Consider the following 14,601-nt stretch of genomic DNA (forward strand, 5'->3'; position numbering starts at 1 on the left):
TCCTTATCTTTAATTCTGTATACGAAACATATTGTCTGTTCTGATATGCTTTTGTTTTATTATTAAGTAAATCACAACAGAATACTGCTTGTGAGTATGTATTTAATTTGCATAGAATGAGAGATACTGGCTCTTTACTACCCTGTGCAAAAGGCAGAGGCCCACAATGCGAAGAACATTATTGGAAGCTGAGGAGCAAATTCTGTACCGCATCCAAAAAGATCCTGCTCAGAGTACTAGAAACATTGCACGCCAAGTGGGTGTACCGCACACTGTTGTTCATCACACTTTGAAAGAGGCGCATACGCAACCTTACCACATTCAACACATACACTCTTTGGAAGAGAAAGACTTCCCTTCATGACGAGAATACTCAGAGTGGTTTTTGTTACAAAATGCACTGCATGATTTTGTAAACAAAATACTCATCGCAGATGAAGCTTGTTTCACTCACAACGAAATAACATGCACACGTGGAATGTATATGATCTGCACAAAGTAGTAGCAACACATTTTCAGTGCCGGCTTTCCGTAAATGTATGGGTGGGTATAATTGATGATTACAGTATTGGACCTTATGTTTTACCTGCATGATTGACTGGTAACAATTACCAAATCTTTCTCGAGGAAATATTGCTACCAGCTGTCTTAGAAAATATTCCATTTAGCCGTACGTCATAATGCGTAGTTCTTGCATGATAGTGCTCCATCACACTTTGGTCACAGAGTGCGAAGTTTTCCAGGACAGTGGATAGGATGTTTTGGTCCATGTCAATGGGCAGCATGCAGCCCTGGTTTAAACCCAGTGAATTTTTACTTTTGGGGCCATATGAAGGAACTTATTTATGCTCAGAAAACAAATAGTATGGACAAACCTACGCACAGGAGTCTCAGTGCTGCCAATGCCATAAAGACAAATGTGCATGTGTGTGAACAAGTGCGATGAAACTGGGTTCGCTGTAATGAAGCGTGTGTCGAATTGAGTGGTGGACATTTTGAACACTTATTGTAGTATTGGTATAGCAGGAAACAAAGTAATGTGTTTTGTTGTGGTACTGTTGTAGAAAAGGAAAATAATCTGAATTTAGTTTTTGTTATGGTGTTGTTGTGAAAAGAGGAAACTGTTGACTGTAATTAACACACACAAAATTATGTGGTGGTTGGTTGACCATGTACTAAGGGAAACACGTTTTATTTGATGTTAGCTTTTCTTTACTACCACAATCTTGGTTATGATGATGTTGTAAAAGAGAAAACACCTGGTTGTACTTAATTCATTGTTTATGGAAAACGAATTACTCATTCTTGGCAACTCAATGGCTGCTTACATTGCTTGTTTTGGTAGTACCTAGCCGCCGTGTCGCATTGTACGTGTCCAGTGTTTACATTTGCTCTTGTTCGTCCTTTGCTTTTCTTTGACCACTGCATTGATGTCGGTAATACACAAGCAAGGTTGAGTGCCATCAGCTGACAGTGTAAACAGAAATTCATCTATTATCAAACCTACAGATATCTGCCTTTTAGAAATACAAAAATGAAGAGCTTGATACGACATTTCATTAGACTTTTTTGTAATGCACACTGAGATGTACCATCTGTATAATTTTGGATATTACAAAAAATGGATAACCTATGTCTACAAGAATATTTTTTAAAGTATCACATAAAAATTTGAAGTAAATTGGCCAATAACTTTTTGAGAGTTTTGGTAACTATTTTAAATTAAATTACAACTTGTTCTTATGCACTAGTATAGATGAGAAATTTAAAGAATTCTAAACATTTAGTCTTTTCCTTCACCCATAAAACACAGACTTCAAGAAATGGCCAATAATGTTGCAGGTAAATTCTTGCTTTGATTTTTATTGCATTTTATTTGATACCAAATGAATATGGTAACCTTTTTGATATTGCTTAGTTGACAATTTATATTTGTGAGGGTAATACCAGCCTCATTATTTAAGAATTAATAATTCTTGGTTTGCATAAATGATACTAAAAAAACAGTGGTAGTTATTTTTGCCTTTATGCAGGAGCATGTCAATAATGTGCATCTTTTAAAGGATATCCTCGTATGAAAGACAATATGGTTCTTAGGAAATACTGTAGCATATACTTAGAGAACCTTTATGTGAAGAAGACTGTAGCCATTACACTGCCACCATTCTTTATCTCAAGTGTGGATCATGACAATAACATGAGGGAGATTAGGGCATGCGCAGAAGCATATTGACCATCATTTGATACTTGCTTAATATGTGAATGGAATAGGACAGAAAATAGACAACTTTGGTATGAAGAGCCCCCTATATGCCATACTTTATCTCATGCATAGACTATTTGAAATGAAGTCTATTTTTATAAAGGGCATTGAATAAGTAATGCAATACAGTCTTTTTCTTGCAATTTCGGCTGAAAAAAAAAAAATGCGGAGTTACTTGTGAGACATTTTGGAATGTTCCCACTTCAGTCCCCACGGGTTAATGAAGTTCCAGTAGGTGGTGGCACTGTATGTTCCCTTCAAAATGGCATCTGTAATGGAGGTGTGTTCTAAGCAGAGAGCTGTCATTGAGTTTTTTGTAAAAACCAGAGCATCACAGATACTTATAGGTGCTTGCAGAATGCCTGTGGAGACATGGCAGTGAACGAAAGCACAGTGAGTCAATGGGTTAGGTGTCTGTCATCGTCACATCAAGGCTATGCTAACCAGTCTCATATCCTGCATGCCAGCTGTGGCACATACAGCAATGACTCCAGAAATGTTGGGGACTTCAGTGTTTTCACTGCCAAAAATATGAAAATTAATTTCTTCTTCTCCATGACACTGCAAGGTCTCACTCAAATCTGTGTACCCAAGAGGAGCCCACAAAATTTCATTGGACTGTTCTCCCTCATCAGTCAAAAAGATGGAAGCTGGGAGGTGCAATGAGATTTTCACTCTGCAGCGGAGTGTGCGCTGATATGAAACAGCGCACACTCCGCTGCAGAGTGAAAATCTCATTCTGGAAACATCCCCCAGGCTGTGGCTAAGCCATGTCTCTGCATTATCTTTACTTTCAGGAGTGCTAGTTCTGCAAGTTTCGCAGGAGAACTTCTGTAAAGTTTGGAAGGTAGGAGACGAGATACTGGCAGAAGTAAAGCTGTGAGAACCGGGCGTGAGTCGTGCTTCGGTAGCTCAGATGGTAGAGCACTTGCCCGCGAAAGGCAGAGGTCCCGAGTTCGAGTCTCAGTTGGGCACACAGTTTTGATGGAATGCTGTTTTCATGATTGCCATATGGCTCGTGCTCTCATGGTTTGTGGAAGTGTAGCTATACTTATACCGCCATACTTATTTGCATTCAGCATGCTGGAAACTGTTTTCCAGGGTGTCATGACTTAACACTGTAGAGGGGGCATTAAAATTCCACTGTGGTTGAAAATGACAAACTGTTGAAATTTCAATCTTAAAATGAATATTTTCAACAGACATAAATGGAATGACTACATTAAATAATAACATAAAGGCTATGGATGCAGTCCTCTTACCAAGAGAAACAACAGAGGCCCGCCATTGATTACATTGATTAAATTTGCAGTTGTGTCCCTGTTGCAGTAAATAAACTGTTGGTAGGCAGTCTTGGTAAGGTAGCCATGTGTCTATATTCAGTGCCAGCTCATGAGTATATATTCTGGGTGTTCACAGATTTTTAGATTCAGATAAATTTGAGTGTGTCCAATCTCACGGTAAAAAAAAAAAAAAAAAAAAAAAAAAAAAAAAAAAAAAAAAAAAAAAAAAAGGAAATGAAATGGTGGTTGCTGGTGAATTTAATGTGGATTTATTGAAAAGCTCTGTCAATGAACAGTTATTGCAGTCAGTAACATTATCATTCAGTTTAGTTCGTACTGTCAACTTTACTACTAGGATATGTAAATGCTCCGAAACTGCTATAGATAATATCTTTGTAGACAAATATAGGGAAAAAGTCATATCACAAAACCAATAGTAAATGGGCTATGTGATCATGACATGCAACATCTTGTTTTAAATGTTGAAACTTATCAGGATAAAAAAATCTATTAAATCTGAGTACAGGACGGTAATAAAAAGTCAAACATTGAGAAATTCAGGAAATTGTTAAAAGACATAATTATGACTCTAATGGAAAATACAAAGCAGTCATTAATAAAGTTACCTCAACTTTTGAAAATTGTTTTCCCCTAAAGGTTATTCAAATCACCCAGAAGTCAAAAAATAAACCGTGGATTACACAAGGAATAAAGATATCACGTGGGACAAAAAGGAGACTGTATCATTAGATTAGATTAATTATTCATTCCATAGACCCATAAAAGAGGGAATCCTCCTGGGTGTGGAACATGTCAGATAAATACATTACAAAAATGTAATTAAAAAAACTTGAGTTTCATTAATTTTAATGATCCTCAGTCAATAAACAGTAAAATTATGTACATGAATTAAATTTAAACTTCTAATATTTACAGGTTTAATACTTACATCTGCTTTCATTAAATCCATCATTCAGACATTTGCTAGTTTCTTGGCAATTGCAACCAAGTATTGTCAAAAATTAAAGTAAATTATTCATTTCAGTGATCCTCAGTTAAGAACAGTCAGATTATGTACAAGGTTGAAAATTAAACTACCACTATTTACAGACATAAGACTTACATCTGCTTTCCATACATCCATCATTCACACAGTAGGTAGTTACTTGGCTGTTACAACCAAGTATTGTCAAAAAAACTTGGTTTCAGATGAAGCACGGTTTAAACAGAGTTTGAAAGACATTTTGATATGCAACTCCTTCTACTCTATAGATGGATATCTTAACAGAGGCGGTTAAGCCAGCGTAAGTAAAAATATATGTTAGATTTCAGTTTTGACAGAATTTGGTCACAACAGTCAAGATAAGGTATTTTGTGTATGACAAATTTGTTAATACTGCATAACAATGTTCCATTCTGACAGCATGTTAATTCTGTAATCTTTTAGATTGCAGCATCTATGTTACATTTAACAGCATTCAAAGACAAATAACCAATAAATCAGCAAGGTGTTGAAAGTTAGGGTGTTCGTGTGCACTTGTAATCTTAGACAGCAGCCACCACTGTTTATATTAATGGATACTACAAAGACTGTTAAGTTAAGTCATTATGCCACTAACCAACTCAATAAGTTGTGTTGCTAGTGCTTGTGGTTTTCTGCCCCATTGTCTTGATCATTTAATATTTTGCAATCTAGTTTCATGGAAACTGAGACCCTGAGGCACTACATTAATATCATGTCAAAGAAACTTCATTATATTTTTGTATAGGGCATCTGCCTGTCATCTTCAACATCATCTGATGTTAATGACCAGGTAGCCTGTCAAAATATCCATCTACACCCTCCACAGTAGTGCCCAGTGGTTCACCAGTGTTTAGACTTCCGGTAAGTCGTTAAACATAAGTTATGGTACATCGTAAGCAGGAAACTCAATGTAATCAGTGATCACTTTCCTGCTTAAATGAAAACTGGATCACTGAGGCTGTTTCACAAAGTGTTGCAAGGCTGTAAACCCTCACTATATCTCTCATCAGCTCTTTGTCTTTAATTAACATCTGGGAATAATACTTGAAGTGAAAGGTTTGCTGTTGTATTAATTATGAGATTAAGTAGTAGGCAGTGGAATAAGTTAGTAGATGTTGCCTGTAATGGAAGAAACTTATTGCACTGGTTGTGGTTATGTGATTGTGTGAATGGAAGCTCTGAACAACTCTCACCTGTTCCAGAAGTTGTGACAGCATGTTTCACAGAAGGCAGTGTTATGTCACTAGCATTTTCCTAAGAAAGTGGATCTGCGGGTGAGGTCTCAAAACTGAAAATCAGTAAGCTAACAATTTTGCACTATTTTAATACTCTTGCTTTCATTACTATTAGAAACCTTTCCCATCTGATATGGTCACATAATTCTTTAATTAATACAGCATTCATGTCTGAATTGGTCTACATGAGATCCTTCATTATGTTGCATGATGACACTCTGATAAAACATTGGATTTATAAAAATTAAGATATTCAAATCTTGAACTGTGTTATACCTTGCAACAGATCAGCAGTCACTTCCTTTCCTGGCTGGACATGAGTATATACCGTAATGATCTCGTTGCCAATAGCATGAGATCTATGAAAAAATGTCGTATGAGTGTGACATTTCGTGCTTGATGTGTAAGAACAGTTGATATGAGCACATTATTCAATTTACGCAAAATTGTGGTATTCCAAGATATGATTTGCGAAGCCTGAAATTGATTTTCTTCAGAACATTTTGATTCTCCAGTACTGTGTGTGCTCTAAGTTTTGTTTATTCTTATGTTTCCTATCTTCTTCTACAGATACCTGTGAAGGCTTGCCATGCAAAAGAATTGGCAAAATTTGCTCAGGATTTGATATACAGGGATGTTGGTAAGGAGCAAAGACAGCTTAATGATCAAGATAAATCATTACTTGCACTGTATGAACGTATTATTGAGGTAGGTAATATATGACTTTATAAGGATTATAACTTGAATACAGTAATCATACTTGTGGCTGATTGCCATCTGTTTTTGACAAAACAGCATAAACATTATCTTATTTTGGAAATTTGTGTCCCACTAGAAAACAATCTTTATTTTTAAATAAGCTTTTAAAATGAATGGTCATACACATTAGTGTCCACAGAAATTTTTCCAGAAGAGAGGGGGGGGGGGGCAGACTAAAAATTGCCTTTTTTTCCGTGAATTGGTCTGTTTCAAGACATGACAAGCAATAAGAACTAACCTTTATTGGTGACATCAAAAGCTTATTATGTCCCAAGAATTGAAGCTTATCCACTCAATGTATGAATAATGAATAAAAACTCCGTACTCCAGTTTCTGGAGGAGGGCAGCAAGTGCCCCATCTTATTGCCTCCCTCCCCTTCCATCCCACCCCACCCCACTCCACTCCCTCCACCCCCCCCACCCCCCCCACCCCCGTGCAGATAGCTATGGTCATATAATAATGTAAAGCATAAATGTGTGGTATAGAATTATTTTACTCTATTGTGTTAATTACGTAAGACAAGATGAAAGGCAAGTTTCTGAGTTTGAGTATCAGTGTAACACACAGTTTTAACATTCAGACCGTTAGAACTTGAAGTTTAACACATATATTTCGGAACGACACAACAACACATATAAGTCACAGAGTAAGTTGACATGTGTACACGTTAGCATTCAAGTAAGCACTGAGTCCCAGTCTAGCGGCCGCTGCTCGGCTGGCCGCTTAGGTGGCGCAGATGCTGCATGGCTGGCTGGCAGCGCCGCATGTAGAGGACGTGCGTAATTGCGCGGCGGCACTTTGAATAATCGGCGAGTCACAACACTTTTCCCCCCTTTGAAATTGTTGCACTTGTCGTGATGGAGGTGTCCTGGAGATGGCTAACGTCCATAGGCATTGTTTGACTCGCCGTAAAGTCTCGAGGAGGAGGCTTGCCGTATGGACGGAAGTGTCCCCGATGATAACGGATTGAGATGACAGGAGACGTAGGGGTCGAATCTGCTGGGGCCCCATGCACCAATCTGCCCGTTGCGGCAAGTCCAGTTGATATGACAGGAGACATGGGCGATGTGTCGGCATCCGTTGGAGGAGGAGGCGAGTAGATGTACTCTGACAGAGGATGGTCCTCCGGTTCCTGCATGGGCACGTCTCCTGGTGGCATCCATTCTGCTGCTGGCATCGCGATGACGGTGAGAGGGCTGCGTTGTGAGTAGTGTGAGATGCCAAGATCCCGAGCATCAGGTAGAGCCAAAGGTGGTGTGGCGGCATTCGGAACAGGCGTTGCTGGCACCTGAGGCCGAAGCTGGTCCGAATGATGCACTGCAACACCCGTGTCCATCTGGATTTCATACAGGCGTCTGCCACGGTGTCTTAAGATGCGGCCCGGGCTCCATTTTGACCGCCTGCCATATCCCCGTACCCAGACGAGGTCGTCGGCGGTGAACCGGCCAATGGAAGGCACCCGCGGCCGTGAGGTGGGAGGCCGCAGAAGATGAAGTAGCGTGCGGGGCTGTCGGCCATGTAAGAGCTCAGCCGGACTGTGATCACCCATGGGGGTGAAACGGTAAGACGCCAGGAACTGGAGAAGCGCATCATCAGCAGCAGAAGAAGTCAGAAGTCAGAAGTTTCCGCATCTGAGCCTTAAATGTGCGGACCAGTCGTTCAGCCTCACCGTTGGATTGTGGATGGAATGGCGGGGCCGTGACATGCATAACGCCGTGATGAGCACAAAATTCCACAAAGTCAGAAGAGGCAAATTGCGGACCATTATCAGTAACAAGGGTAGAGGGGAAGCCTTCCAAAGAAAAAATACGGGCGAGAGCACTGGTGGTTGCCGCGTTGGTAGGTCACGTGCAACGGACAATGAAAGGAAAGTTAGAGTAGGCGTCAATTATGAGGAGCCAATAAGTACCTAAAAAGGGTCCCGCAAAGTCAGCATGAATGCGCTCCCAGGGCTTCTCAGGCGAAGGCCACAGTGGCAAAGATGACTTCGGGGCAGTGGCCTGTGACGCACAAGGGCCGCAGGCAGCGACCATGTGTGCTATTTCAGAGTCGATGCCAGGCCAGTAAACATGACGGCGCACCAGAGATTTTGTGCGAGACACACCCCAGTGCCCCTGGTGAAGGAGGCGCAAGACCGAAGCACGCAAAGACGCAGGTACCACAACACGCGGCGAAGCATTGTCAGTGGAGAGGAGGATAACACCATCCCTAGCTGTGAGGCGGTAGCGCAAAGTGTAGTAGTTCCGCAACGGATCAGAAGTCTTAGCAGACGGGCGATCTGGCCAACCCTTCTGAATACAGCGTAAAACCCGGGAGAGGGTAGGGTCAGAACCCGTAGCAGCCGCCAGCCTGTCCCCAGTGATGTGGAACCCGTCCACAACCCGCTGCTCGGCAACATCCAGGTGGAAACACAAATGTTCGTCCCGATCGAATGCCTGATCAGGACCCATGGGAAGGCAAGACAGAGCATCAGCATTTGCATGTTGAGCCGTTGGCCGGAAATGAATCTCATAATTGAAACGGGACAAGTAAAGAGCCCAACGCTGGAGGCGGTGTGCAGCCTTGTCGGGAAGTGACGTTAATGGATGAAACAAGGAAACAAGTGGTTTGTGATCCGTAACAAGATGAAATTTTGAGCCATAGAGAAAAACACCAAACTTATGAAGAGCATAAATGATGGCCAAAGCTTCTTTCTCAATTTGAGGATACTTTTGTTGGGCATCCATGAGCGTTTTGGAGACATAAGCAATGGGTTGTTCCGAACCGTCAGAAAAACGGTGCGCAAGGACTGCACCGACCCCGTATTGAGAGGCGTCTGGCAAGAACAAGATGTTGGCCAGGTCGATAAGTAGCCAGGCTCGGGGCCTGTTGCAGCATAGTCTTCAACTTCTGGAAAGCCGCTTCACATCACGTGGACCAGTGAAAAGGCACATTTTTATGCAACAGGTGATGCAACGGCTGAGCCACCGAAGCCGCAGACAGTAAAAACTTGTGATAGTATGCTATTTTCCCCAAGAAGGCCTGCAGTTCCTTAACAGATGTAGGGCGAGGAAGGGCATCGATCGCAGCGACAGTTTGTTGAAGCGGACGAATACCATCCCGAGAGAATTGAAACCCCAAGTACGTGATAGAGGCCTGAAAAAATTGTGATTTCTGAAGATTACACTTAAGACCGGCAGTCTGTAAGACATGAAAAAGTGTGCGGAGATTTTGAAGATGTTCTTCAGTGGTGGAGCCAGTGACAACAATGTCGTCCATGTAATTGATGCACCTAGGGACAGGGAGCAATAATTGTTCCAAGAATCGCTGAAAGAGAGCAGGGGCGCTAGCAACCCCGAATGGCAAGCATTGGTATTGATAGAGGCCGAAAGGCGTGTTAAGGACCAGAAACTGCCGGGAAGCAGCGTTGAGAGGAAGTTGATGATAAGCTTCTGACAGGTCAATTTTAGAAAAATACTGGCCTCCAGCAAGTTTAGTGAACAGTTCTTCAGGACGGGGCATAGGGTAAGTGTCGATGAGGCATTGAGCATTTACAGTGGCTTTGAAATCACCACAGAGACGAATATCACCATTTGGCTTAGCAACGACAACGACAGGAGAGGACCACTCACTGGAAGTGACAGGAAGCAAGACCCCTGACGCAGTGAGACGATCCAACTCCCGTTTTACCCGATCACGAAGGGCCACAGGAATGGGCTGAGCCCGAAAAAACTTAGGCCGAGCAGTGGGTTTGAGCGTGATATGAGCTTCAAAGTCGTTTGCACGGCCTAACCCAGGAGAAAAAAGGGACGAAAATGTCGTCGACAAGGAATCCAGTTGAGCATAAGGAATAGCGTCAGAGACAATATTGACAGAGTCATCTATGGAGAACCCAAAAACGCAAAAGGCATCGAAACCAAAAAGATTTTCTGCGTTGCTCTGGTCGACCACAAATATGGGAACAGTGTGAACGATGGATTTGTAAGATACCTCAGCATTAAACTGTCCCAAGAGAGAAATCTTCTGTTTATTGTATGTCCGTAATTGCCGAGTGACAGGGGACAGGAGTGGAGAACCCAGCTGAAGATACGTCTGAGAATTAATTATAGTGGCAGCAGAACCAGTATCCACTTGCATGCGAAGATCTCGACCAAGGATTTGGACAGTGAGGAATAACTTCCCTGAAAGGGAAGAAGTGCAATTGACAGACAACACAGAATCAGAATCAGCGTCATGTTCATGAACATCGTGTATGCGGTCGGATTTACAAACGGAAGACACATGACCTTTCTTTTTGCAATTGTGACACACAGCCCAACGTTGGGGACAATCCTCACGTGAATGTTTCGTAAAACACCGCAGACATGAAGGAAGTTGCCGGGGATTTTGCTGCAGTTTCTTAGCGGGTTGTTTACGGCTAGGCCGAGGCTGCGCGTGGGAGCGCACTGCGGCCACGTCAGCCGGTGGGGATGCGCTGCACGCGTCGTCAACAGCGCACAGAGGTTGTATTTCCCCGACATCACCCCATGCTTCTATTTGCACCCCAGCGGCGCGAGAAATTTCAAAAGACTGCGCAATGGAGAGAACTTCATCGAGAGTCGGATTCGCCAACTGAAGGGCACGTTGCCGAACTTCTTTGTCGGGCGCCGACCGGATAATAGCATCCCGTACCATGGAATCGGCATAGGATTCTTAGTGAACATCAGTAACAAATTGACGCTTTCGACTGAGGCCGTGAAGTTCAGCAGCCCAAGCGCGATAGGATTGATTTGGTTGTTTTTGACAACGATAAAAGGCAACACGAGAGGCTACCACATGCGTTCGCTTTTGAAAATAGACAAACAGAAGTGAGCACATTTCAGCAAAGGACAAAGATGCAGGATCCTTCAAAGGAGCCAATTGCGACAACAACCGATACATTTGAGGTGAAATCCAGGAAAGGAACAGAGACTTACATGGTTGTTCGTCCGTGTCATGAAATGCCAAGAAGTGCTGTCGAAGGCGTTTTTCATAATCAGACCAGTCTTCCGCCGTCTCGTCGTAAGGAGGAAAAGGAGGTATAGCCAACGACGAGAAACGCCCCGCATTTGACACCGCGACGAAATCGCGAATCGCTGCTGTTAGAAGCGTTTGCTGTTCAAGGAGATTTTGCAAGAGTTGCTCGACAGTAGCCATGGAACCCTGTGAGTCAACAGCGACAAGGAAAAATCCACTACCTCGTCGCCAATTGTTAGAACTTCAAGTTTAACACATATATTTCGGAACGACACAACAACACATATAAGTCACAGAGTAAGTTGACATGTGTACACGTTAGCATTCGAGTAAGCACTGAGTCCCAGTCTAGCGGCCGCTGCTCGGCTGGCCACTTGGGTGGCGCAGCTGCTGCATGGCTGGCTGGCAGCGCCGCACGTAGAGGACGTGCGTAATTGCGCGGCGGCACTTTGAATGATCAGCGAGTCACAACACAGACATTGTCATAAAAAAATTTTTTTTTACCAGTTGGTCAGTGATATCACTTCTATACCAAGAGATACTTGTGTCATCTCGTATTCTGATACTAAAATCGATTTCTTTATCTGCCAAGGGAATCATCTGTTGTTCCATAGGTTTTGCTTAAGTGCAGTCCCATATCATAATGTACTTATCGTTTACAGCTCCATTGTGATATAGAAGAGTGGCCTTTTTGTTAAATTTTCATAGTTTAGAAACCAAGTGTACCCTGTATTGTGGTATAGATCACTAAAATATGAATGGCTGTAGCATTCAGTGAACTAGCCTAGAAATTAGGCTTATTTAGTACTAAGTTTCAAAAATACTTGTTTTCAAAGAGTATGGAGTATATGATTATATTTTTAATGAAGTAATTCATTTTTATTTGTTTGTTCACAGACTCCTGGAGAAGAACTGTTGCGAGGAACTGCATTTAGTGTATTTCAAGAATAGCTCATTTATTCAGTACATTTTTGTTCACGTTTGATGGGTATTTGTAAGACAGCATTCCTTATTTCCCGAACTATTTTCATTATTTTGAGTAAAATAAATTTGATTTTTTACTTTTTTGAAAATAAATCTTTTTTTAACATGCTGATGTACACAAACATTACAAAAGTAATGGGGATGATATTAGGAAGTTGTGTAAAATATTGTGCTATCAAACAAAACAACTAGGAACTATGAAAACACATTCTTTCTTGGACGTCGATTTAGCGGAAATACTAGTACCACATCCATCCCACCCTCTTTATCCCCTCCCATATGCGTGCACTCAAACTGTGTTTAAATTCAATGATGACTTTCTAAAAGTTACACTAGCAATGCAGTCATTGTCATAGTTGCCTTTAGCCCAGAGACTGGTTTGTTGCAGCTTTACCCTCTAGTCTATCATGTGCATGTCCCTTCACCACTGTGTAACTACTGCAAGCTACATCCACTTGAACATGTTCTACTTATAGTCAAGCCCTGGGCTCCCTCCACAATGTTTACCCTCCACACTCCCCTCTATTACCAAACTGCCTATTTCTTGATGCCTGAGCATGTGTCCTATCAAGTGAGAACCCTTCTTTAAGTCAAGTTCTACCATAAAGTTCTTTTATTCCCATTTCAGTGCAGAACTCTCTTCATAATTTTCCAATGTACCCAACCAATCTCCAGCATTCCTCTGTAGGACCACTTGTCTGAGCTGTTTATTGTTACATTTCATTTCCAGACAAGACTGGATGCAATGTAAATGCTACAAGAAAAGATTTCTGAACACTTAAATGTGTATTCAATCTTAGAACACCCCTGCCCCCAAATCCAAAATGCTTCTCAAGCTCTTATTAGTTTACAGTTTATATCTTCTTTACTTTGTCAGTCATCAGTTGTGTCACCTACTACTTTTAGTGCCTCATGTCTCGATTTAATTCCCTCAGTATTAGCTTATTTAATTGGGCTACATTCCATTACCTTTGTTTTACTATTGTTGTTGATCATCTTGTAACCTCTTTTCTGTTCAACTTATCTTCCATGTCCTTTACCATCTCTGACAGAATTACAATGTCATCAGTAAAACTCAAAGTTTTTATTCATATTTCTTCTGCTTAACTTAGATTCTTTTTCCAAATTCTTCCTTTGTTTCCGTTATTGCTTGTTGAGTGTAGCCGGCCGGAGTGCCCGAGCGGTTCTAGGCGCTTCAGTCTGGAACCGCCCGACCGCTACGTCGCAGGTTCAAATCCTGCCTCGTGTATGGGTGTGTGTGATGCCCTTAGGTTAGATAGGTTTAAGTAGTTTAAGTTCTGGGGGACTGATGACCTCAGATGTTAAGTCCCATAATGCTCAGAGCCATTTTGTTGAGTGTATAGTTTGAATAACATGAGGGTAGACTATGACCCTACTCAACTATTGCCTCTTTTATATGTTCTTTGACCCTTACAACTTTTTTCTGGTTTCGTTACAAGTTATAGATAACCTTTCACTTCTTGTACTTTATCCCTGATCTTCATAATTTTAAAATTTATATACTAGTCAACATGTCAGAGACTTTTTCTAAATATACAGATGTTGTAATTGTTGATTTACCTTTATTAATCTATCTTCTAAGATAAGTTAAAGGGCCAGTATTGTCTTGTATGATCCTCCATTATTCCAGAACTCAAACTGATCTTCCCTTTGGTCAGCTCCTGTCAAATGTTCCATTCTTTTGGAAATAATTCATGTCAATATCTTGTAGCTTTAATAAAGTGATAAGTCAGTAATATTCACATCTGTAAGCACCTGCCTCGCTTGAAATTGCAGTTATTGCATTCTTCGGCAAGTCTGCGGTTATTTCAGCTTCCTCATATATCAGGTGTAAGAGTTATGTGATAGTTGGTTTTTCCAGAGATCTTAATTAATTTGTAGGGAACGTCATGTACTCCAGGTGCCTTATTTCACATTATGTATTTCATTGCTCCATCAATTTTTTCTCGCAGTATTGCATCCCTCACTGCCTCCTCTTGACACAGGGCAAAACAGATTTCCCTGAAGCAGGTGAAGTGAGACCCACTGGTTCAGTTTCACTTTCAGTGAAAGATTGC

General features: G+C 41.5%; 1 protein-coding gene across 1 annotated transcript in view; it reads left to right on the plus strand.

Annotated features, from left to right (window-relative positions):
* The window catches only part of LOC126100360 (cellular tumor antigen p53-like), a 96,579-nt gene extending 83,948 nt beyond the window's left edge, over positions 1–12,631 (plus strand). The window contains exons 7-8 of the mRNA XM_049910970.1: positions 6,376–6,513; positions 12,437–12,631. Of these exons, the coding sequence (XP_049766927.1) occupies positions 6,376–6,513; positions 12,437–12,490 (192 nt within the window). The 3' untranslated portion in view covers positions 12,491–12,631. The remainder of the gene's footprint in view (positions 1–6,375; positions 6,514–12,436) is intronic.
* The last annotated feature ends 1,970 nt before the right edge of the window (positions 12,632–14,601 follow it).

This window comes from Schistocerca cancellata, chromosome 9 (genome assembly GCF_023864275.1).
Source record: "Schistocerca cancellata isolate TAMUIC-IGC-003103 chromosome 9, iqSchCanc2.1, whole genome shotgun sequence".
In the NCBI taxonomy this organism is placed as follows: domain Eukaryota; kingdom Metazoa; phylum Arthropoda; class Insecta; order Orthoptera; family Acrididae; genus Schistocerca; species Schistocerca cancellata.